This window comes from Lepisosteus platostomus, chromosome 8 (assembly GCF_059453375.1).
Source record: "Lepisosteus platostomus isolate fLepPlt1 chromosome 8, fLepPlt1.hap1, whole genome shotgun sequence".
In the NCBI taxonomy this organism is placed as follows: Eukaryota; Metazoa; Chordata; class Actinopteri; order Semionotiformes; family Lepisosteidae; genus Lepisosteus; species Lepisosteus platostomus.
In genome coordinates, this window is record NC_142618.1 from 31,799,651 (window position 1) to 31,823,262 (window position 23,612).

At 44.0% G+C, this 23,612-nt stretch overlaps 1 protein-coding gene across 1 annotated transcript in view; it reads left to right on the forward strand.

Annotated features, from left to right (window-relative positions):
• LOC148657218 (galactose-specific lectin nattectin-like) overlaps nt 1–4,908 on the forward strand; it is a 10,985-nt gene extending 6,077 nt beyond the window's left edge. The window contains exons 3-5 of the mRNA XM_088644419.1: nt 653–781; nt 3,204–3,308; nt 4,840–4,908. Coding sequence (XP_088500545.1) covers nt 653–781; nt 3,204–3,308; nt 4,840–4,908 — 303 coding nt within the window. The remainder of the gene's footprint in view (nt 1–652; nt 782–3,203; nt 3,309–4,839) is intronic.
• Nucleotides 4,909–23,612: the final 18,704 nt, after the last annotated feature.

Consider the following 23,612-nt stretch of genomic DNA (forward strand, 5'->3'; position numbering starts at 1 on the left):
ACCATCACATTAATATACTAAAAGATGTTAATAGCTCTGTAAAATTCAATTTTTTCAATTCCCATTTCTGCATTTTAACCTCTTAAAACTGAAACCCTGTTTCAGGCAAATTTTGTACTTTTGGTTTGCTTAATGCAAAACAGTATGGAACTAATAAAACTCAAAAGGCTGAAGTATATAATTTGTAATTTGTGACATTACACAGTTGCATTCAAATAGCCCTAAATACCTTATGCACCACTTTGGACAAATATAACCCCAACATTGGACAAGAGTCAACTATAATTAACACAGATACAGGTACTTTTTAAAAATCTGGACTACTGTGATTGCTTTCTCAGTTAATTAATCAAGTGGCAATTATTTATTTGTGTAAGGCAAAAACTAATACTTTCCTTCAACCAAGGTACTCTTTGGGTTTCCTGATAAATGATAAAAAATTATGAAGTAATCATGTCAAAGGTTGTTTCTCTCTTTGTCTCTTCTTATTATATAAATAGCTGGAGTAGAGATATATGAACCCCTAGTCAATCAGAAGTGTGTTGGTGTCCATCTAGCAGTATCTAAAAAATAAAAAGACACAGAAGATAAAAAGACATACTTTCTAAATTACTGTCTGTCTCTCTCTCTCATACTCTTTCTTCTTTTCCAGATAGAATACATTAAATTGGGTGGAAATTTGGCCTCAGTGCACAGTGAAGAAGAGAATACATTTCTTCTGCAGCTGATCAATTCCATCAAAGCATCTTACACATGGATCGGAGGTAGCGACAGTGAAAAGGTATAGCATTGCTCATGAAAGACCCTCCGGATAAATGGAGAACACCCATCATTCTACCTTCAATACGGTCGTAACAATAGGAAACACTGAGCTTGAAGAACCTATCTGTGAAATAGACCTAGGTGTTTATGTTGACATCTCATTTAATTTACATGCATTGTTGTAGTGGAATTAGTCCTCCTAATTCTTAAATGCTTAATGGAGTGTCCCAAACCAACTGGCTCGAAAAACTCAATCTTTATAGTCATGAGAGGACGTCACTGTGACTGTACTGCTACAGAAAGAACCACTTACTTTCTGGACTAAGTTATACAACCACATTGTTAAGGTTGATACCTTAGATTCTATCAAGAGGCATAAATATTTAAAATACTGAAGATAAAGATAATCTGGTATTATATTTAATGGTATCATGAGGGGCACAGAATTATTATAGTTTCAATCAGTGTGAATTCAAATAACATTTAGAAATTTACCACTGTAAAAGAGCAGATGTCGCTCTCAGAGATTTGAACAGTTTAGGTGTCTAGAGAGAAAAATTAAAGTCATGCTTTATGTCTAAAGATAAATAGGAGTGGGAATTTGCATGATGCACAGCAGATTCTTCTACTTCCAGTGTTGTAGATAATAGCTTTCCCTTTAAATTGGTTAACAGAATCTCATGGTAATGTTGGGTCATGAATTCAGTTTAGAAGTCTCTTTATGTCCAGAATGATCTCTCAGTTGAAGGGTTATGACCAGTTGTGGGTAGTTTTGCAGAGGGAAGGCCAGAACAACAGAGGCACAGTTAGCATTCCCTATGATTTGTACGCTCCAAGGATTAAGGAGTATTTTTCAAGTGCAAGTTTTTCAAGAGGTTAGATGGGTTTTAGACAATGTACCTGTAGGTTGGGCATTAGATATGTGACGGGAGAAACAGTTAACTCTCCCTGTGGTTATGGTTAGAAATCATTCTGAGAGCACTCTCCATGAAGTAGGGAAGGAAGCAGCACAGCTACCTTTTCACATAACATACTCTATGTTTATGAGCTAGGTCTTTCCCAGAGGTTATAAAGGAGGTAGAAGCTAGAGTAATAATAATGTAGGTGGGCACTAGAGGTGGGCTGAAGGCACTCAATAATAATTTAAAGAATCCAAGAAGACTGGGAATGTTAGAGCAAATCTAACTGCTGCCCTGTCAGGGGATGAGGATTTACTGTAGTGGGAGAGAAATCAATACCTCGTTTAAAGTGTAGGAATGATTTACATGTGGTTAAAGCAGTGTGTAAAGAACCTTATTTATTTGTGTTCTTTCATAATTAAATTATTAAAAAGTATTAATGCAGAAAGATTCTTTCTCAATCCTGATTTTATCAGGCATGTTTCACAGTGAAATCTTTCTTGTTTCATAATGGATTGAGATAGTATTTGCTATGCTTTTTATAGTGTATGTACTGTATGATGGAATTGCAGCAAAGAAAAATAGGAATAGATCAGCAAAAAAATCACATGGGTCTTGTGTGGTTGCTGCTACCTTTATCTTTCTGTTTCTATAAAGTCTATGACCATTGCTCAATATCAGCTTTAAAAGTTTTATTTGTTAATGCATTATTTTTGCATATAATCAACTTTATATGTAGCCCAACAATTGCTGTTTAAATGGTCAAAATTGTGTGAAAAGGTTCAAGTAGGTAGGAGCTTCAACATACGTAGGTAGCAAAGGATCAAATAAAGGTTTATTCCACACTGAAAAGAGAAGAATGAAAACACAACTGTGGGGCCTTCTTTAGGTTCTTCTTCTTCCATACCTGAAGAAGGCTCCACAGCTGAAATGTTGTGTTTCTTTTCTTCTCTTTTAAGCATGGAATAAACCTTTACTTGTTCATTTGCAAAATTATGTGGTTGATCAAACTTCAGCTGTAAATACATAGACTGCAAAGGAAAAGAAATGATTGCTGGTAGGAACTCAAAGTGCTCTTTTTCTGTTGTTTAAAAAAAGTGATTGATACCATTCCTGTGGAGAATATGCCTAATATGTCCTTTGACACAGCTTATCACGGATGTCGGAAGGGACGAACCGTGGAGAGGCAGGAGATCAGAAAAAGACCCATAGGCGAAGCAGCGGAACGGGGGATTAAACTGGGCTCAGCAGTTCAGGAGTCTTATAGAAACCAACGCCCTCAGGCAGTGGATGAGGGACGACCTGGAGGCTAGGCGGGTCTCAGGACATCCGAATGTCAATGCTGAGCGAAGGTGAATGAGTGACCCAGAGATATATAGCCCCAGAGAGAGAGACACCAGAAGGACAGCAAAGCACAGGAAACTAGGGACAGGATAGAGTAGGAGTGCCCTCTGGCTGCAGAGGGCATGACACAGCTATTCATTTACACTCTGGTTTCCTTTCTTCTGTCTTCTGTCTTCTGTCTGTGGTGTGATGGAGCAGGAAGGCACATGGTTGTGGAGTGATGGATCACAGCTGGACTTCACCAAGTGGGGTAATGGGCAGCCTGACAACTATGGAGTTGAAAACTGCATGCACACATATTTTGGAAATATGATTTATCTCTTTCTTTCATGTTATATGGTTTGTTTAAATTCATTTAGCAAAAAAATAAAGCATGTATGAAACGTAGAGTACAGAAACGTGGAAATCAATAAACGGGTTGAGGTTTCGGATAAGAATTTGAGAAGAAGATCAATCAAACTTGTTGCACTTCTTAAAATGTAATCAAAATCAAAGCAACAGTATGTACCAAAATATATATATATGAAAAATTCTTTGATAAGAAATTAGATTGCTGCTAAGTTTTAAAAAATGTACAATTTCTACATAAACATGTAACTCTTGAGAGTCAGTAGTCAAAAGCAGCTTGTTAAGCTCCCAAACATTTTGGTGATACAGCAGAGTGATGATTATTTTAATTTACCCCCCCAAATTAAATTTTCTATTAGGAATCAATCATACTAAATCTTAACACATACACATTGAATAGATACAACTGAAAAACAGTTAAACAGTAGTCTCTTGAACTGGAATGCCAGCAGAGACTTGCCAGAAGCAGAGATGGCACCTGTGATTTTCTTTAAGGGGGATGTGGAAGTATGTACTCATTAATCTCCTTGGCCTAACAGGAGGAACTGTTGTGTGATTTATCAAGGCAATTAACTCATTTTGGGTGCCAAGTCCCAAAAGATGAAGGCATCATCAGGGACCTCCTAGACGGAGAAGGAGAATGGGACATTGAAAACGTGCTCGTGGGTTTTGAGTTGGAACAGGAGTGGGGTCGGAGAGGACCGTGTGGAAGGTCTAAATCCTGTTTGCCCTATTCATTCTTGTGCACTGCAGATGTGCTCTGAACCATAATACTGGAGACAGTGTTCATGTCACAGGGGCTGGTCCTGACTCCCGTGAATAGGGTATTAGTTAAAAACCCTATAAGAGATGGTATAATCCAGAAGTTTCTGGAGAATGACATTAGGGAAAGCACAGTGAGGTAAGGTTGGGAAGGTTGGGGGGAACGCAGGCGAACTAGTCCAAAGGAGGCCCAAAAGGGTTGCCAGGTCATAGTCCATAATCCAAGAAGCCAGGAGATCCATCTGAGACGAACAATTAAAAACCAGGGAAGAGGGAACTTGAACCAGGAACATGGAGGATTAAAAGCAAAAAGGGGCTAGGCGCTCCGGGACCTGGACCTAGAGGTCAGGACGCCATGCTGAAACCTATGCCTGCGGGCCACTCCTGGACCCAGTGGTAGGCCGGCTACCGGGCATCCGTCTTCCAAATCTGAGACCGGAACCATGGAGATGCCATGGACAGGTGCACGTAATGAAAGTAAATAATACAAGAAAGGTGGGAGCGCCCTCTAGAGGAAGGATGACGACTGTGACAGTTCATGTGTGTCCCTGACCATGATCTTGGTACAGAGCTGGAAGGACTTTATCTCAGGATCCGGGGCCACAATCATGTTTTCCAGAGACATCCTTATTGTATTGTGAGACATGACTGAAACAACTCAGAAGGCAAATTACCAGAGGCTAGTGTCTACTTTGAGAATCACTTACCTCTTTTTTTTCTTTCAGATCAAGCAATTTGGAATGACATTGCTTGCAACACTCAATTTCCCTTCATCTGTGCCTTGAGCACTTAAGTGGGAGCTAATTCTTTGCAGCAGGGGAATAACAACAATGATTCTTTCGGGGATAGTCTTACTTTTCACTCTGAGAGGAAATTCTTTGTTTATTGGTGTTATTTCTAATATCTTACAGTAACTGATAAATCTACTTCTTTAATAAATCCTTACAACATTCCAAATTGTTTGTTCTCAAGTCCATATTGTAGTAGGGAAAGGGGATAAGAAAAGAATAAGTACATGTAATTGTGTCTTTCAATTCATAATTACATATCCTTAGATTTTTATTAAATTAATTCAACTTTTAACCACTTCAGTCCAGGCAAATATAATCAAAACAGAAGCATCCTAACAGATTCTTGCAAACACACAGAATAATTGAAGGGAAGGATAGCCCAAATTTCCATCATACTTCATTTAAAGATATCATCTCACATACAAATGCTCATGACATAATACATCTCCTGCCAGTCCTTCCAGCGTTGTTTTCTAATAAGGAACTGGTTGATGACAAGCCCTCACACTTTTTGTGAGCAGGGTTTGTTAAATCTAAACAATCTCCCACTCAACACAAGAGGTAGAGAGAGAGAGAGCAAAACATGAAATTTACCTGTCAACGAGTAAGAAAAACATTTAATGTGCGATATAAAGTAATGGTCCAGTCCAGAAATGGAAAAAGACAATATTACAAATGGGGTGTTGTGAAAATGGTGAAACTCAGGAATTGATCAAGTGTTTTAGTCAATAAGTAAAATAAATATTCATAACCCACAACTTGGAAGTGAATTCTCCAGATATACTGTACCTGAGCTGTTGGTATAATTAGAGGCAGATTAATTATTTATTCTCTGGCAGAGCTTTGGTGAAAAGAGTAATAATCCAGACACACATGGATTAAACAAATATTTATTAACAAGGGCTATACAAACACTTTAAAAGTGTACCCACAAGCAGGTAAGACATTTCTATCTGAAGTATCTTTTACCCAGAAAACCTTTCCTATAAAGTTTCCTAAAAACACAAAATAGCAAGCTCTCTCTAGGCAGGTTCAAATATATAACTCCAAGCATGTTTTGTTTGGATGATCATCAAGTTAGGGCTCTTCCCAGTGTAAGCTTTAAGTTCCAAATCCTCCTGACTCTGCTCTTGTGGTCTGACCTTCCTTCTCTCCACTTCCTCCCCTTTTCTCCCTATGATCTTATATGATGTATTTCTTGACTGCCTATTGACAGTCATTAACCCACAGCTTCATTAACCAGGTACTCCAAGGTAAACTTTGCAATTGCAAAATAGCAATTTCTGATCAGGGGACCTCCCACATTCTCTCTGTCAAGCCCTCTGTCGCCGCTCCGTCCGTGGCCTAAGGGCATAGGTTTCTATATGGCACTCCAGAACTCTGCACTGCTGAGCCAGGGCTAACTCCCACTTTGCATAGGATCTTTTTCGCTCTCCTGCCTCTCCACGGTTTGTCCCTTCTGACATCCGTGACACTCTCTGCTTTAAGGTTGGAAGTGTTTACACTGCCATGTGTCACCCACATTATCTAAACTCTTAGAGACACTTCTTAGTCAACTATAGCTGCAACAATATCAAGTTAACAACCAATTCTTGCATTTTTCCTTTACCATCTCTCATTCCTTTTCCAGTGCCATTCAATGAAATAGGAGAAAAAAGAACATGACATATTTATTTTTACCACCTCAATTTTCAAAGACCTTAATGACATTTGAGTCTGTGGTGGGTCTAATGTCCACATGTTTAGACATTTGGTGTCTGTGCTGGGCTGAGGAGCCAATAGTGTGAAGCTACAATTTGTGGAATTGTGACTAAACGTCTCTAAGGCAAAAGCCCCTGTAAAAGAGTACCAAAGGTAATTTAGTAGTCTGAATTAATATTATTTAGGGCATTGGCCAAAACATTAAAAGTGGGATCAATCTGATGAGTTGTCACTCCACTATACTGTAGATGCATTAGCTAGCTGTCCATCAGGTTTTTGGTGACAGTGCATATGACATTTTTCCCATGCTTCTAGAAGAATAACTGATCTTATTAAAACCTATTGGACCTGATATGATGTTAGATTTAGGCTGCAAAAAATGAATAAATTCTTAAAACACAAGTAGTTCAACACTTAATAGCTAGAGACCTTCAATTATGTATTCCATGTCCATGCTTGTGCACATGTGTACTGTTGTTCACTCTAGCATGTCATACTTGCAAGATGGGATTTAACATGGCGTTGGTCTTGACTTGCATGTTTATGAAACTAGAACTGTGGGAAGTTTGTGTTTTCCTTCCTCTTCTGCATAGTCATCTTTGTATACTTCAGCTGGTGGGGGTATTTTTTCTACAGAAAAAATTATATGAAATGTATATTGTCATAACCGAGTGATAATTTTGGTATGCCTTGCTGCCCACCAAGATGGCAGGGGCAAGTTGGGAAGTGGTACATACCCAAGATCAAGGGCTTCAGTCCAGTAGTAGTGGCTGACACTCCAGGGCTGCTTGGTCCAACTGGTGCCAGGCAGGACAGGATGTATGTCACTGGGGCAGCGGAAGCACCACTGGTACTGGGTTCAACAGAGTACAAGCTCTCAGGGGGGTTTACTCCAGAGACCAGGCCACGCTGTCATGGTGGACTGTGGAGGCACAACCTGGATCAGGCCGAACTGTCCAAGGGGCAGAGACCAGGCTGATAAAGACCAGGGCTGGAGTGCAGGCATGTGAGGATGCATGCAGCAGGCTGGATCAGTGGAGGCAAGCACAGCAAGGGACAAGTCCGGGGGAATGGGATGCAGGCAAGAAATGTGTCTGCAATTTCCCGCTCTAATAAGGAGATGTCCTGGCTCTCTAACAAAAACCAGGACCAAACCAAAGATGGGTACCTCTTATTCTACTAGGTAGACCATCTCCCATCTGTACTAGGTCCCTAGGTGGAAGTTACCTGTCAATCATCCAAAGATTATTGATTAATTGGGGAACCTATGAGGTGGACAAAATCACTACCTGATGACATCACAAGAACTCATCAGCTGTGACTACTGGACTTAAAAGGGGCTGCACAGCAATTACGGATTGCTTACTCTATCACTCTCAAACATGGCAACCTGACAAACTCATTAAGTTTGTTTGAGTTTTAAAGTAATGAACCTTAGTTCAAGAAACATCTGATTGTGAAGCTGCGAGGGGCCAAGTTCTTGAGGGGCGGCACTTTCCTCATGGACTTATTAAAGAAGCTTTCTGCCAAATATAGAGATGCGCAGCTCACGGGAGATGGGACACCAACAATCACTGGAACTGCTGTGGTCTGGAAGAATAGAGTGCTGAGCAAGGAAGAGACAATGACAAGCAGGGCAAGTAACCTGAGTAAAAGCTATGTGAGATCATCAACTCAACCTGTGCACTGGCATAAGCGACACTCTTCTAATCAGTATCCAGGATGTTGTTTTTTTCCTATCGTTACAGTCATAGCTTAAGATGAAGAGCAGTTCTTATTGTAGTTGACCAGTTATGTAGTCAACACAGGTTGTTTATTTAACTCGTGTGGAAGCAGGAAAGCCCCTTAACTGCTACAGGCAGATCACTGCTACACTTCTGCGAAGAGCCATCTCTTTGCCACAGGGCAAGGCTGCTTATATTTCTTCCCAGTGCTCAAGCTGGAAGAGCCACTTTCTTTCAGAGTGCAAGCTTATTGTAATTATCAGTTCCTAAACAATTATTTAGCTATACATTTTTGTGTCATATCATCAGGTATTCACAGGAACTAGCACATATTCACAATAAGTTCTAACGGGCTCAAAAAAAATCCTTTGTCCCTATTCTGGGCCACCCCACACACCATCACAAAGCTTTGAGAGAGTGTCCTTTTTTATTTTAGAGAACAAAACAAAACCATTTTACATATAAACCACCATTATTCAGCCTTATGTTCACAGTACACTTTCGACTATACAACACAAGCAAAAATTGTCTATTCCTGTTCATTCCCCTAGTATTTTACAATTATATAACTTTTAAACAGAGAGAGAGAGCGACATTATGTAAACAGAATTCTGCTCAACTCCTTCTCCCCATGCAACTTTCAAATTTTCCATAGAATGTGACAGTATGGGTCTTTTGGCTGTGCTTGTTTCTTGCTTTCAGTTCAGTAGATTGGTAAGGAAGCACTAGCAATCATTTTCGCTGCAAAAACATTAACCAGTACCTGCAGGGGTGACATTTTGTAATCTCTACAGATCACAAGCCATTGTTATGGTAGGTCATTTCAGTATTACAAAGCCAACGCCCCATATATTGTCTCTTCGGATACTTTGATGGACTCTGATGCTAGGAGCATGACTATGAGCTGTGCTTCAGGCCTGTCAGACATCTGACTAATGCTGCTACTTTGAGTCATCTTCTCTAATGCAACTGCTTTCAGTCATGTGCACCACTTTTTGGAGGTTCTTTTGCTGGAAATGGTGCCGGATGCAGCACTGCAGGCAAGACAAATTGCTGACATGACAACAAAAGATTGAATCTTGTCATGTGTGCTCCATCTCATGCTGCATGAATGACCGGCTGCAATTAGTGACCATTTCCAGTCACTGCAATTTCACACCGTTTTCCGGAGGCAGAGGCAGAGGGAACTCTCTGCTCACAAGAATTGTATTTTGTGGGACTCCCGTATGGTGATTCCTGAGTTGGCAAGGGAAGGCATTCTTAGTTTGCTACATGAGGCATATCCAGGGATGTGTTGAGAAGTTATGTGTGGTGGCCTGTACTGATCACCATACATAATTGGTCAATTAGACCACATGATAAGGAGGATGTGCAAAATGCCATGTACCTCCAAAATTAACTCTGTGTCACGAAGCGTTTTTCAGGACCCTGTGCAGACAATAGAATCCGGAAGGGAGTGCAACAAACACGGGGAAAAGAAGACTAGGAACAGGGCTGGTAGAGGAACAGAGGGGCATGTTGATGGTGCATTGGTGCTCTGGGGGTGTGGTCAGGGCGAACAAGTCCAGAAGAGTCCAGGGGGTAAGTCCAAATGTCCAGAGCTGGATAATCCAAACGAGACAAAGACAAGACAAGGTTTAAAAACCGGAACGGGATCTGGTGCAGGGACAGGGAATAAAAATGGGTTCATGAGGCCAGGCACTGAGCCCAGGACTCAGCAGGGTCAGGACACCGACAGGAGGCCTATGCCCTCAAGCGTCCTGCTTTTAAGGAGGGGCAGGATTGGAGACAGGTGCACATTATCAACTAAAATGTGAAAGAGCCAGAGTGCCCTTAAGAGGAGGGATTACAATCATGACACTCTGCACCCCTGGTAGTGGCCTGCAAAACCATGGTCACACCTGCACCTGGACTTTGCAGGACCAGTGATGGGCAAGCTGCAGTTGGTCGTATTGGGTGCCTATTCAAAGTGGCTACAAGTCATTATAAGGCTGTGACTGAGGCACTATATTGATTATTTGCAACACCTGGGAATGGTGGAAACAATTGTATCAGACAATGCCACATCTTTCAGAGGCATTTAAGGACCGGTGACAGTGCACATTTTTAACACTAGAAAAAGAGCATTTTAAGTTTTTGCTAGGCAAACATTTTTCCTTTGCAGTCTATCAGTCTCTTTTGGCTAAGATCAAGTGTGTGTGGCCTATCCACAGAATTGATTTTCCAGAGGTTTAGAAGGTGACTGAAGCTCCCAAAGAGTGCATCAGGCTGAGCCCATCATGTTAACGCCAATCAGCAGCTGAGCTTGGTGGGAACCAGTGCTTTCCTCTTCATTCTCCCTCCTTTCTCTCTGCCTCTTTGGTCTCTAGGCTGGGAGCAAGTGCTTGCGGCCTGCCCATGGCACTTGCTGTCTTCTCGAGACTCAAAAGCACTTTCCTCTCCCTCTTTCTCTGCCTCTCCTGCCTCTTGACTTAATATGTCTGCACATGCCCACAGCACCCCTCTCCCTCTTAGAAATCAATGAAGGCTTTATTCCTGTGCCTGCACCTTCTTGGGTTAAGCCCATGTGGAAAAAGTCCAGGTTCTCTTTCAACAGATTAGGACTGCAACCAGATCCAGACATCGCCTGGAAGACCTCTAGTCACATGACATGAAGAGGAGCCCACCACCTTTACCATCCCCCTTGTTTTCTTATTGTCCTTTGTTTCCCTACCACAGAGATGACAGATAAGAGGAACCACATCAAGATCCACTGGAGGAAGGGGGGAGAAGGAAGTGCCAACTCGCTTTTTCATTTTGTTTCTGCAGGGACTACTGCAACTTGTGGCTGGAAAGATCTTCTGTACCCAGGAAAACTGGGCAGAAACGAACATGGAGGTTTACATGGCCTCCAATACGAGCAATGACACAGCAACACAAAATGTCGAGAAATGGGAAACAAACTTTTTTCTCTGATTTTAGGGTGGAACTGATGTGGAAAGCGAACCAGAGGACCATTACGGTGCACATGTGCCAACGGAGTTGGTAACAACTTTCTTGGGGAGTATATGAATGTGGTGTCCCAGCCCCGGAATGTGAGGGATGAGTTTGGTATCTGCACTGGCAAGCGCCAGTACTACATCCTTCTTAGAGAGGACCCAGATGGCGTTGACAGATTCCAACATGCACAGTTGTGGTTCACCATCGGAGCAAACAGGGGTTAACTCTTCTACTCCAGACAGCCTGCAAGAAATGCATTATGTCTGGCTACAAGGAGAAGAGCTGTGACAATATTAGGTGCCACAACTCTGGAAACGATAAGCACACTGATAAGGACTGCAAAGCCATAAAGAAGTGTGATAGATGCGGCACTGAAGGTCATTTGCTCTGTCAGTTCAAGGGGAGTAGTAGAATAACCAGTGAGACAAGAGGCACAAAGAAAGAACTTGCTCCCCTGTGCCAGACAATATTCCAGAGGCCACACCATAAGCCTCAATGGCACTAGACAGCAACCAGACAGAGGAAATACCCTCTGTTATCCCCCCAATCTCCGAATTACAGTAAGTACATGTAAGGCAAGACAGCACCTTTAAAAACTTCGAACGTCTCAGAGACCAATCCAACATTCTTAACTGGAGTCCCTGTGGTGATGAGGAAATCCCTATTCCTCCATAGCCGCTCCAAATCGTGGCATACACCAAATGTATATATAGAACATGTATAAATTGTTACAATCGTCCATTTTGTACTTTTACAAGTTTCAGTTAAACCTTTTCATTCAGCCTGCTGGTCTAACACCAGATTGTTCACAGGTTGTACTGCCAGGTACATAGCCTGCGCAGCCCTTAAACATGGCCCCCCACCCACTGGCCACCGCATCGAGGGGTCCTGAATAATAACCAACTGAGCAATGCCTACCTCCATGCACCTGTGCAAAAACAGCAGCCTTCAACCCATTTCTTTCACTTTTTGTACATACAGAAATAAAAACAGTTGATCCATCTGAGGGTATCCACCTCGTTGCCATTGCCTGCAAAAGAGCTTGTTTCAAATAATTAAAAACGGTTTCTGCTGCAGGGGTCAAGACTTTTTTGTCCTTAGAGTGCATTTCCCCCCCTTAGGCAAGTCCGTCACCAGTTGAGCCCATTCCAAGAAGGAATCCACCCAGGCTTTGTTAAAATTACACACACAGAAATTATTGCAATTACTTCACAATCTTTGGTACTGGAAACCCTCGGATAGCCTGAGATCTATCCTCAGTGACTTTTTCCTTTACTTATCTTTTGTCCCAGATAGATCACAGTTTCCAAAACAGATTTGTGCTTTATCATAACTGGCTTTATGCCCTTTCTTTGTCAGAAGATCTAATACTTGGAGTAGCTCGACCTTATGGATTCCCTCGTCAGGGGAAACAATCAGAATATCATCAACATATTGAATGACCACAAAGATCAGTTGAGGTGGTTCATATAAATGCTGTCTCAGAGCCATGTAATACACTATCCAGTATACTGGAACTGGGGGCTGGTCGAAACCACTGGTAGAGTACGCATATATTATTTTCCATCCACAGCAGTTGTGCCAGGGGTTTTGAATGTTGGAGATACCATAGTGAGCCTGGAACAGAAGAAAGCCTTCAACATAATAAACACCAGCTATCTGTTCAGAGTGCTGAAATTCTTTGGTTTTGGAGAGAATTTCAACTGCTGGATAAAGATACTGTAACGAGGCTGGGTTGTGATGAAAAGGATCCGATGCAGATGCAGGATTCCTGGGGCGGTGAGTAGGAGGACAGAGCTATCCAGGAGCTGGGTCGTTATCGGAAGGCGAAAGGTAGGTCGAGATCAGTAAAAGGCACTGGTGGGGAACAATCCAGAACGAGAGACAGGTTCGTGGTCGGAACAAGAGCAACAGGGTCGATACCAAAAATAGTCAGACGAGAAACGAAGTCCGAAGGCAAAACGAAGAGGTCAGAAAATCCGGTAAGGCAAAGGGAAAGCAACGCTAGGTAGAGCCACAGGTAGAGAACTCAATACCGAGCAGTGATATGCGGGTAAGGGCGGCTTAAATAATGCAGCCTGCCGCACGGTAAGACGTCTGTAGAGAATTAACACGTGCGGCGGCGTTTGTAATTATCACCCACCTGCTGGGACTGATTAGACCTCTTCGGAGCTGGTCTGGGCCGGTTAGTGGTCGTGACAGTACCCCCCCCCTTCACGGGCGGCTCCCGACGCCCGAGATGGTCGCTGGGGAAAATTGCGATGAAAGTCGGTGATGAGAGCTGGGTCGAGAATATCCCCCTCCGGAACCCAAGATCTGTCCTCCGGTCCATACCCTTCCCAATCCACAAGATACTGCATGGTATTACGGTGCCATCTTGAATCCAGGATCTTATTAACTGTATACGCCGGACGCCCCTGAATAGTACGAGGAGGTGGTGGACGAACAGGAGGGGTCACCAGGGGTGAACGGTGAAATGGTTTCAAAAGAGAGACGTGGAAGGCAGAATGGATTCTGAAAGTGGGGGGGAGCGCTAGTTGGTAGGTGACCGGTGTAATTCGAGAGAGGATCCGGAAAGGACCTATATACTTGGGACCTAGCTTCTTGGAGGATAGGCGCAAGGGTAAATTCTTGGTGGCAAGCCAGACGAACTGACCCTTCCTGAACCGAGGGGCAGGTCTACGATGTCTGTTGGCAAAAGCGGCCTGGCGCTGAGTTGACTTGAGGAGAGATGTTCTAGCCACCTTCCAGATCCTCCTTAACTTCGAGATGTATTGTCTCAGAGAATGAATTGTTGTAACCAGAGGGGCGTCAGAGATGAGGGAAGGTTGGTAGCCTAAGGAGCAAATGAAGGGAGAGAGGCCTGTGGAGGAGGATGTAAGGGAGTTATGAGCGTACTCTGCCCAAGGAAGTAAAGATGACCAATCATCTTGGGAAGATGAAGTGAAGGCTCTAAGGAAAGCCAGGAGCGTTTGATTAGTTCTCTCCACCTGCCCGTTGGCTTCAGGGTGATATCCCGACGTTAAGGACACATGAGTGCCCAGGGCTTGACAAAAAGCTTTCCAAAAGGCCGAGATAAACTGGGGACCTCTGTCCGAGACCACATCCTTGGGTAAACCATGTAGATGAAATATGTGCTGAACAAACAACATTGCCATCTCCTGGGCTGTGGGTAAGGCTGAAAGCGGAACAAAGTGGGCTGATTTGGAAAATCGATCAGAGACCACCATGATAACCGTATTACCTTGACTGCTGGGGAGATCCGTGATGAAATCCACCCCTATGTGAGACCAAGGGCGGTAGGGGACCGGGAGGGGGTGCAAGAGACCCATCTTTCTGGCACGCGGGGTCTTGGTTCTGGCACAGGTAGGACATGCTCGAATATATTCTGCTACATCCGCCCTCATGGTAGGCCACCAGAAGTCCTTACTCAGGAGATCCAAAGTACGTTTGACCCCAGGGTGGCCTGCAAACCGTGAGTCATGACTCCACTGTAAAACCGCCGAACGTAAATTATCCACCACAAATAATTTGTCCACGGGGCAACGGAGCGGGATGGTAGTCTTGTCCATGGCCCGCCTGACTTGATCCTCAATCGAGCAACGAACTGCTGCCACGACACGGTCAGTTGAAATTATCGGTTCGGGTGCATAATCCAAATCCGGGGGGTCGTGAAGCCAGGGAAGATCCAGGGGTATAGGTGATCATGAAGTTGAAGCGCGAGAAGAACAGAGACCAGCGAGCTTGACGAGAATTGAGGCGTTTAGCCGATTGAATGTAGGCCAAGTTCTTGTGGTCCGTGATTATAACAAAAGGATGCTGAGCCCCCTCCAGCCAGTGCCTCCATTCCTCAAGGGCCAGCTTGATTGCAAGGAGCTCGCGATTACCCACGTCATAATTCACTTCGGCAGGAGAGAGCTTCTTGGAGAAGAAGGCACATGGATGTAGAACCTGTCCTTCTTCCTGACGCTGGGAGAGGACAGCCCCAACCCCATAGGCAGAGGCATCCACTTCCACTACAAAGGGCCGGGAGGAATCCGGGTGACGAAGAAGAGGAGCAGTGCTGAAGAGGTGCTTTAAGCGTAGGAATGCCTTGTCCGCCTCTGGGTTCCACTTACCTCTGCCAGGTCGGTTGCGAGTTAGAGCAGAGATGGGTGCAACAACTGAACTAAAATTCCTAATGAACCGCCTATAAAAATTAGCAAAACCCAGAAAACGCTGGATCTGCTTTAGATTGCGCGGGACTGGCCAGTCGTTAATGGCTGCTACCTTAGATGAGTCCATTGCCACACCCAGAGGAGAGATACTGTAACCGAGGAAATGGATCTTGGAGACATGGAACACACATTTTTCCAACTTAGCATAGAGCCTATTGTCAATCAATCTTGACAAGACCTCCTGTACATGGCGGACATGATCCTGAGGGTCGGTAGAAAAAATCAAAATGTCATCGAGATATACCAGGACAAAGCTACCAATAATGTCCCTAAAAATATCATTCATAAAAGACTGGAAGACAGCCTGAGCATTGACAAGGCCAAAGGGCATGACTTGGTATTCATAGTGCCCATGCGTAGTCATAAAGGCCGTCTTCCGTCATCCCCCTCCCAAATCCTGATAAGATTATAAACCCCACGTAAATCCAGTTTTGAAAAGATGGTGGCTCCACGTAAGGACTCCAAAGCCGCTGGAATTAGAGGCAGAGGATAGCGATGTTTAATTGTGATTGAGTTCAACCCCCTGTAGTCAATGCATGGGCGCAATGAGCCATCCTTCTTTTCAATAAAAAAGAAACCAGCACAGGCAGGAGAAGAGGAGGGGCGAATAAAACCGGAGTCCAGGGCTTCCTTAATGTAGTCCTGTAAGGCCTGATTCTCCTTTTGGGTTAAAGGGTAAATGCGACCCTTGGGGGGGAGTGATCCTGGCAATAGATCGATGGCACAGTCGTAAGTTCGATGAGGGGGAAGCAAGAGAGCCCGTTGTTTATCGAATGCCTGTTTCAGGTGAACGTATTGAGGTGGAATGGAAGGTGGAGCATCCACAGGGAGAATGGCGGCGGAGACATTAACAGGGAGACGACAACAATTAGCATGGCAAGAATGACTCCAGGCAATGATCTCATTCTTGGCCCAGGAGATGTGGGGGTCGTGTTTCCTGAGCCAGGGAAGGCCCAGGATCAGCGGGTAGGCAGGCGAGTCCAGGAGAAGAAATAAAATATCTTCCGTATGAGTGGCACCAACCCTGAGAGAGAGCGGGATGGTTTGCAGAGAAACCTGAGCAGGGGTGAGTGGAGAACCATCTAAGGCTAGAATGCTGACGGGGGGTGATACAGAGACCACGGGGATATTCCATCGGTGGACGAAGGAAGCGTCTATGAATGATCCTTCTGCACCTGAATCAACAAAAATCGACAGGGGAAGATGAGTATCAGACCATGACAATTCCGCCAGAAACAGAGTCCCCGAAGAGGCAGGGGAAAAAACAGCACTGCTGACCTTAGCTGAGGGCTGCGGTAGAGCACGAGGTGCAGACGGTGGTCTTGAAGGACAAGCAGCGAGCCGATGGTTAGGAGAAGCACAGTACAAACATCGTCCCTCTCGGCGGCGCCTTTCCTTTTCTTGAAGGGAAAGAGGAGCATGTGGCAGAGCTGGCAAAGCAGGAAGCGATGCCTCGGGAGGGCCATGTCTGCTTCCAGTGAGTCTGTCTGCTTTCCGTATTCTGATGCGGGTGTCCAATTTCAGGACCTGGGAGATCGCTGCTTCCAGGGAATGAGAGTTGATTGGCATGAACACCAAGTGATCCTTCAACTCCTCTGACAAACCCTTACAGAACAGGCAAACAAGCGCCTCTGGGTTCCAGGCGGACTCTGTGGCAAGAGACTGAAATTCCTCCACATAATCCTGTAGAGGTCTATCACCCTGTTGAATAGCCAAGAGCCGAAGGTGAACCAAGTCCAGACTGTTCTGCGAAAAACGTGCCTGAAGACGATCCGCAAAGCCATTGAAATCCATGGGTTGTGAATCAGCTCAAAAAAAAAAAACGGAAGCCCAATCTAAAGCCTTGCCTGTCAACAGGGAGATCGCAAAACCAATCTGTTCTTGCGACGTAGGAAAACGCTCCGGATGCAGATGAAAAGAGAGGTAACATTGAGTAATGAAGCCTCTGCAACCAGAAGGATTACCGTCATATTTTTCAGGAAGAACAAACGGTAAGGTTGAGGGGGGGGTGGGCGGGGCCGCGGCTTGTGCTGAAGAAACTGCAGGAGGAGCTGTTGAAGGTGCCTGGGGCACTGGGGGGGACGAAAGCCAGGCAACGTGATTGGTAAGAAGTTGAACAGACTGCTGTAACTGAGTTAGAGCTTGGGAGTGCTGGTGGAGGAGGGAACGAAGAGCTTGCGCATCTGCGGGATCCATACTGTTGGCTCGGTATTCTGTAACGAGGCTGGGTTGTGATGAAAAGGATCCGATGCAGATGCAGGATTCCTGGGGCGGTGAGTAGGCGGACAGAGCTACCCAGGAGCTGGGTCGTTATCCGAAGGCGAAAGGTAGGTCGAGATCAGTAAAAGGCACTGGTGGCGAACAATCCAGAACGAGAGACAGGTTCGTGGTCGGAACAAGAGCAACAGGGTCGATACCAAAAATAGTCACGGGTAGCAAACAATCCACGGGGCGAGACGAGAAACGAAGTCCGAAGGCAAAACGAAGAGGTCAGAAAATCCGGTAAGGCAAAGGGAAAGCAATGCTAGGTAGAGCCACAGGTAGAGAACTCAATACCGAGCAGTGATATGCGGGTAAGGGCGGCTTAAATAATGCAGCCTACACGGTAAGACGTCTGAAGAGAATTAACACGTGCGGCGGCATTTGTAATTATCACCCAGCTGCTGGGACTGATTAGACCTCTTCGGAGCTGGTCTGGGCCGGTTAGTGGTCGTGACAGATACACTCACCACACATCAGCTATTATTGTGGAGGAGAACAGAGTAATGAAGCCAATTCATATATGGGGACTATAAGGAGGCCATGACTGGTAAAGGTCAATGGGAAATTTGGCCAAGATTGTGGGTTTAAGACCCTTTTTGAGAAACTCAGAGAGTCAGGATCTCGGTTTTATGTCTCATCCGAAGGACAGTGCCTTTACTATACTGGGGCATTAGGACCCACATAGACCTCAGGGTGAGAGTGGCCCCCTGCTGGCCCCACTAACACCTCTTCCAGCAACAACCTTGGTTTTTCCCAGGAGGTCTCCAATCCAGGTAGTGGCTACCAGGCTCAAACCTGGTTAGTTTCAGTGAGTTGCAGGGTTATATGGCTGTAGTAGTTCAGGTGGGTAGCTGTGTTAGCATGCGTAGGCTGCAAAGGAACAAGTAATAGGTTTATTCCATGCTGAAAAGAGAAGAAAGAAAACACAACGTAGGAGGCTCCATGACTGAAACATTGTGTTTTCTTTCTTCTCTTTTCAGCATGGGTTATATGGCTGTTGGGAGTGCTTCAAGGGCTGCAGTGCTGCAAGAGATGTTCTTCAAGTTTGTCTGGGGAGGCAGATATGAGTACATCACAAGAAACCAGGCAGTTTCATGTGTCAGGCAGTTGGGGAAGCTGCATTTTCCCTAAAACGCGAATGCAACCTCTGTAGGGCATTGTGGGAGCCGATCAGTACAAGTACCAGTTCTCCTTCCCATTGAGGCAACTGGTCCAGTGAACAAACACTGGAACAAAAGCAGAAAAGTGACTAGATACCTACAACCATGTATAAGTGGGGCCGAAGGTGAAAGATCACAAAACAGATGGAGCTCTACACCAACCACTGGGCCCTGTACAAGAAGGTGAGATGGCAACTAGTTGCCAGAGAGAGGCTTTGGGTACCCAGAGAATTCTGGGAAAAGACACAGCCAAAGGATCTAGACAACAAAAGGACCTCAATTGGATGGCCATGCACCAGAGGCTGGTGACCACAGAGGTCCTTTACAGACACTTGCTCCCCAGAAACCCTCTTTCCCCTGTGACATGTGTTGCATTGAGGAGACACGGGAGCATGTGTTCCGGAGCTGTCCCTTTACCAAAGCAGTGTGGGACAGAATGGACTTCACTGTGCAACTCCTGGGATCAGGAGCAGTGCTAAATTACCACTGGCACTGACCAGATTGTACAAAGGGACACAGTACTTTGGCTGCTGGTGTGACTAATAAAACAAGGACTGTGAAATGTGAAGAACACTCTCATCCTGCATAACACAGAGTGGGGAGCGAGGGAGCTGGAGAAGAGGAACCTTGCGAACCTCAGAGAGAGGATGAAGCACAACATCACAAATGGGGCTCCTTCACAGTGAAGGAGTGCTGGGAAAGAGTGGGCCCAGAACAGGGACTAAGGGGGAAAACCCTGTTCCTTTGAGCTCCTGCAGAGCACAGGACGACTGCTGTTTCAGAGGAAGGACAGGGAAAAGGCATGGACAACTGCAAGTGATAGGGCTTGGAAGGATTCATTTATTGTGCAAATCTAGCCCCAGCATCCACTTGGAGAGTTAAAAAAAGGATAATCACCTGATTCAGAGTGTTTCTTTCATTAAGCAGAGTTTGTTAGACTGTGTACTCATTGTAATATGTCTATTGTGGAATAAAGCTATTTTGTTCTAAATAAAAATCATTATAGTATGGAAAGGTACATTATAGAATAATGTTGAAGGTTTTTTTTAGATATGGTTTTACAAATCCCTTCATTTTTTGTTTTCCTTATTTTTGTCCTTTGTATGTGGTGGTGGTCCAGGAGGACACCTGGTTCTGGAGTGATGATATACACGTTTGGCTGCCGCTTCTTTCACCAGTTTTCATTTTTATTTTTTTTTATCTACTTTTATTTTGTTTTTTCTATCCCTCCCACCCTGGTTTCTAATTATTTATTTTTATAAAGGACTTATAAAAGGACTTTTACCCACCTGCTACTGCCTTCATTCAGGATTTCCTTCCTGTTTTTTTTGTTGCATCGTTGTGGATTTCACAAACATGCTTCTAAGGTACACCTCACTGCAACTACTATAACTAAAACAGAATTAGTTCCCAGTAAAAACCACATTTGATTATTGCGGTAATATTGGGATCTGTAGCGTTACATCCATCGCAGCACAGGATGCTGTTTCTTTCATTCATCTACCTGCTGAGTCTCTATCCTCGCCTCTTGGTGCAAGATGGAAAGACCATCCTGTGCATTGAGCTGACCTAAAGAAATTACTCTCACTACTGTGCTTGGAACCCTCTCCGCTTCACCCTGGAGACTGGTGAGAGCAGCACTACTTAACATCCAATCCATGAACAATAATGCTTTTCTTATATGTGACTTTATTACAGAAAGAAAATGGACTTTCTCTGCCTAACTGAAACCTGGTATAGACAAAACGATGGTCTCCTGTTCAACCAACTAGGGTTACGGGTACGGGTATTTGACCTCATGCGTTTGCTGATTTACTTTCATTTTTATGCCTCTGATTTAAGAGGATCCTTATTCTTGGGGACTTTAATATACATATTGACTCAAGGTCTTCCAGTTTGCCTAAGAATTTTCTAGCTCTATTGGAATGCTTTGATCTAACTCACTTTGTTCGTAGCCCAACACATAACAAAGGACACACCCTAGATGTAATCATTGCAAATGACTCTTTTGTTTCTCACTGCTCTTCCCTTGATCTTGGCCTCTCTGACCACTTAGCTATTCTTTTCAATCTTGAATTACCTGTTTCTAACACTTCCCCCTCACGCTCTGTTAATTTCCGTAACTTGCTTACTTGCTTTCAATTGATCAGCCTAGATTCCCAAATTCTGTTCTGTCCTCCTTATCTTGTTTCTCTTCCTCTGACGTCCTCAGAAAGACTCCCGGAAACTTAAACGTAGGTGGTGTCTTTCTGGCAGAAATGTACATTATCAGGCTTGGAAAGATTATTTGTCTGAATATAAGAATACGATAGAGTCTACTAGATCCACCTACCTCTTTCACATAGTTGAAAATCACCATAACAACCCCAGGCATCTTTTCTCCACCATCAACAGACTACTAAAGCCTAACAGCCCAACCTCATTATCTGCCTCATCACACACTTCCCTGCTTGTCCAGCCTTTCTGGTTCCCTTTTCTCCAACTTCTCTCTTCATGACTCAGCATCCCTCAGTAAACTGGTTTCACATATGAAATCCACCACCTGTATATTAGATCCCATTCCCACCACTTTATTTCAGTCCTATTTCACTTATCTCTGCCCTGTTGTCCTCAATATAATAAGTGAATCCTTGAGCACTGGTATTGTACCAACGCTCCTCAAAACTTCTGCCATTTTCCCTGTGCCAAAAAAGCCTAAAATGGCTCTAGACAATATAAACTATTTTTGCCCCATCTTACAACTTACTGTTACGATGCATCTTTCAGGACCCTATGCGGACAGCACAATCTGGAAGGTAGTGAACAGACACAAGGAGGTGACGAGGAACTGGGCTGGTAGAAGAACAGGGGGCATGACGAAGGTGCTCGGGGGGCGTGGTCCAGGCAAACAAGTCCAAAGGGTATACGTTGGGAAATCCGTGGGGAGGCAAGTGTCTAGAGCTGGCTGATCAATCCAAGACGAACAAGACAAAGTTAAAAGCCGGAGCGGGATCCGGAGAAGGGTCAGGGAGAAAAAGGTGGAATGGGACCAGGCGCTCCAAGTCCCGGAGTCGGCTGGTTCTGGACGCCGAGAGGAGGCGAATGCCCCCCGAGCTGCGAACGTAGGGTGACTCGGTGGTAGGCGGTCCTCTGGACATCTGTTTTCCAATGCAGAGCCTGGAACAGAGTGAGCATCTGGCTTTTAAAGGTGGGCTGGAACAGGGAGCAGGTGCAGAAAATCAACTAAAATGTGAAAGAGCCGGAGCACCTTTAAGAGGGAGGGATTACAATTGTGACACTTACCCTTTCTTGCAAAAATTCTAGAACATGCTGTCACGTTTCAGTTGTATAACCACCTCATTGCAAATAACCTTTTAGAACCTCTCTAATCTGGTTTCCGACAACTTAACTGCCCAGAAACTGCCATGGTCGAAGTCACTAACTTTTTCCTAGTTAAGAGCTACTGTACATCTAATGAACAGAACATTTCCTGTGCCAAGAATACTTATATTGAAAATAATGTAAGTTCATAAAATATGTCATTGTTTTAAATGGACACTTATCTTAGCTGTATTTAAATATGATAATTGACATCCAGCAAGGGCAGCACAGTGGTTCAATGGTAACCATTTCTTACTTGCAAAGCTGGAGCCCTGGGATCAATTATGGAACTGGGATGCTAACTGTGTGGAGTTTGTATGTTCATGTCCCCATGTTCACATGGGTTTTTGCAGTTTTACATATTTTTTACAGTTTTACGATGCAACAAAAAAACAGGAAGGAAATCCTGAATGAAAGCAGTAGCATTTTACAGTTTCCTCTCACAGTCCAGAGACATACTTGTAGGTTATGGCTTCTAGGACTACTGGCCCTGGTGTGCGTGTGTGCACCCTGTGATGCACTGGTTTCTAAGGTGTATCCTGCTTTGTGCCCATCGTTTTTAAGGATAAGCGCCAGATCCCCTATGACCCTGAATTGGATTAAGCAGTTTGAAAATAGATGGAGACAGATCTAGAAATTCCTTTTGCAAGGCTTACAGATGAGCCTGTGTGTGTTAAGCAGGTGCTGGGTGGTGGGAAATAGATTTGTCATGTGATCTTAACCTCAATACTTAAAGCCAAGCCATACCCTGAGTTGTCAGTTTTAACTGAACTGTCTGCGGGCCATGTTTCTGGTTTTAGTTCCACCACAATCTCACTGATGCTGTTGCTTCTCTTGTATTTTATTCTTTATGCTCCTAGCAATAAGGTTGAAGTTTCTCAGTGTGTTTTTGATGTTTTGTTTTTGTTCTCTGGCTGTACTGCCTGTGTAGCTCTCTTTACATACAGTATAATGTGTGGATTGTCTCAGTCCCATTCTAGATTAAATACTTTTGAAGTGATTAATCAATTTTGTAAAAAGTCAGAATGTGTCTGCAGACACTCAGAGGAAGAACCCTAGTTGTACTCATTGCTCAGAGGAAGAATCCTAGTTGTATTCTATGTACATCATATTTCACTGCTAACTTTCTACAAATTATTCATTTATGGGATAAAATATTTTATAAATCTGTGTATCTATGTATGTGAATATCATAAACATAATATTTCTAAAATTATGTTAATGCTTTAATAGAGTTATTTGTTAAGTGTAGAATGAGTGTAGAATGGATGTAGTTGCTTTACCTTAATTACTAACATGCATC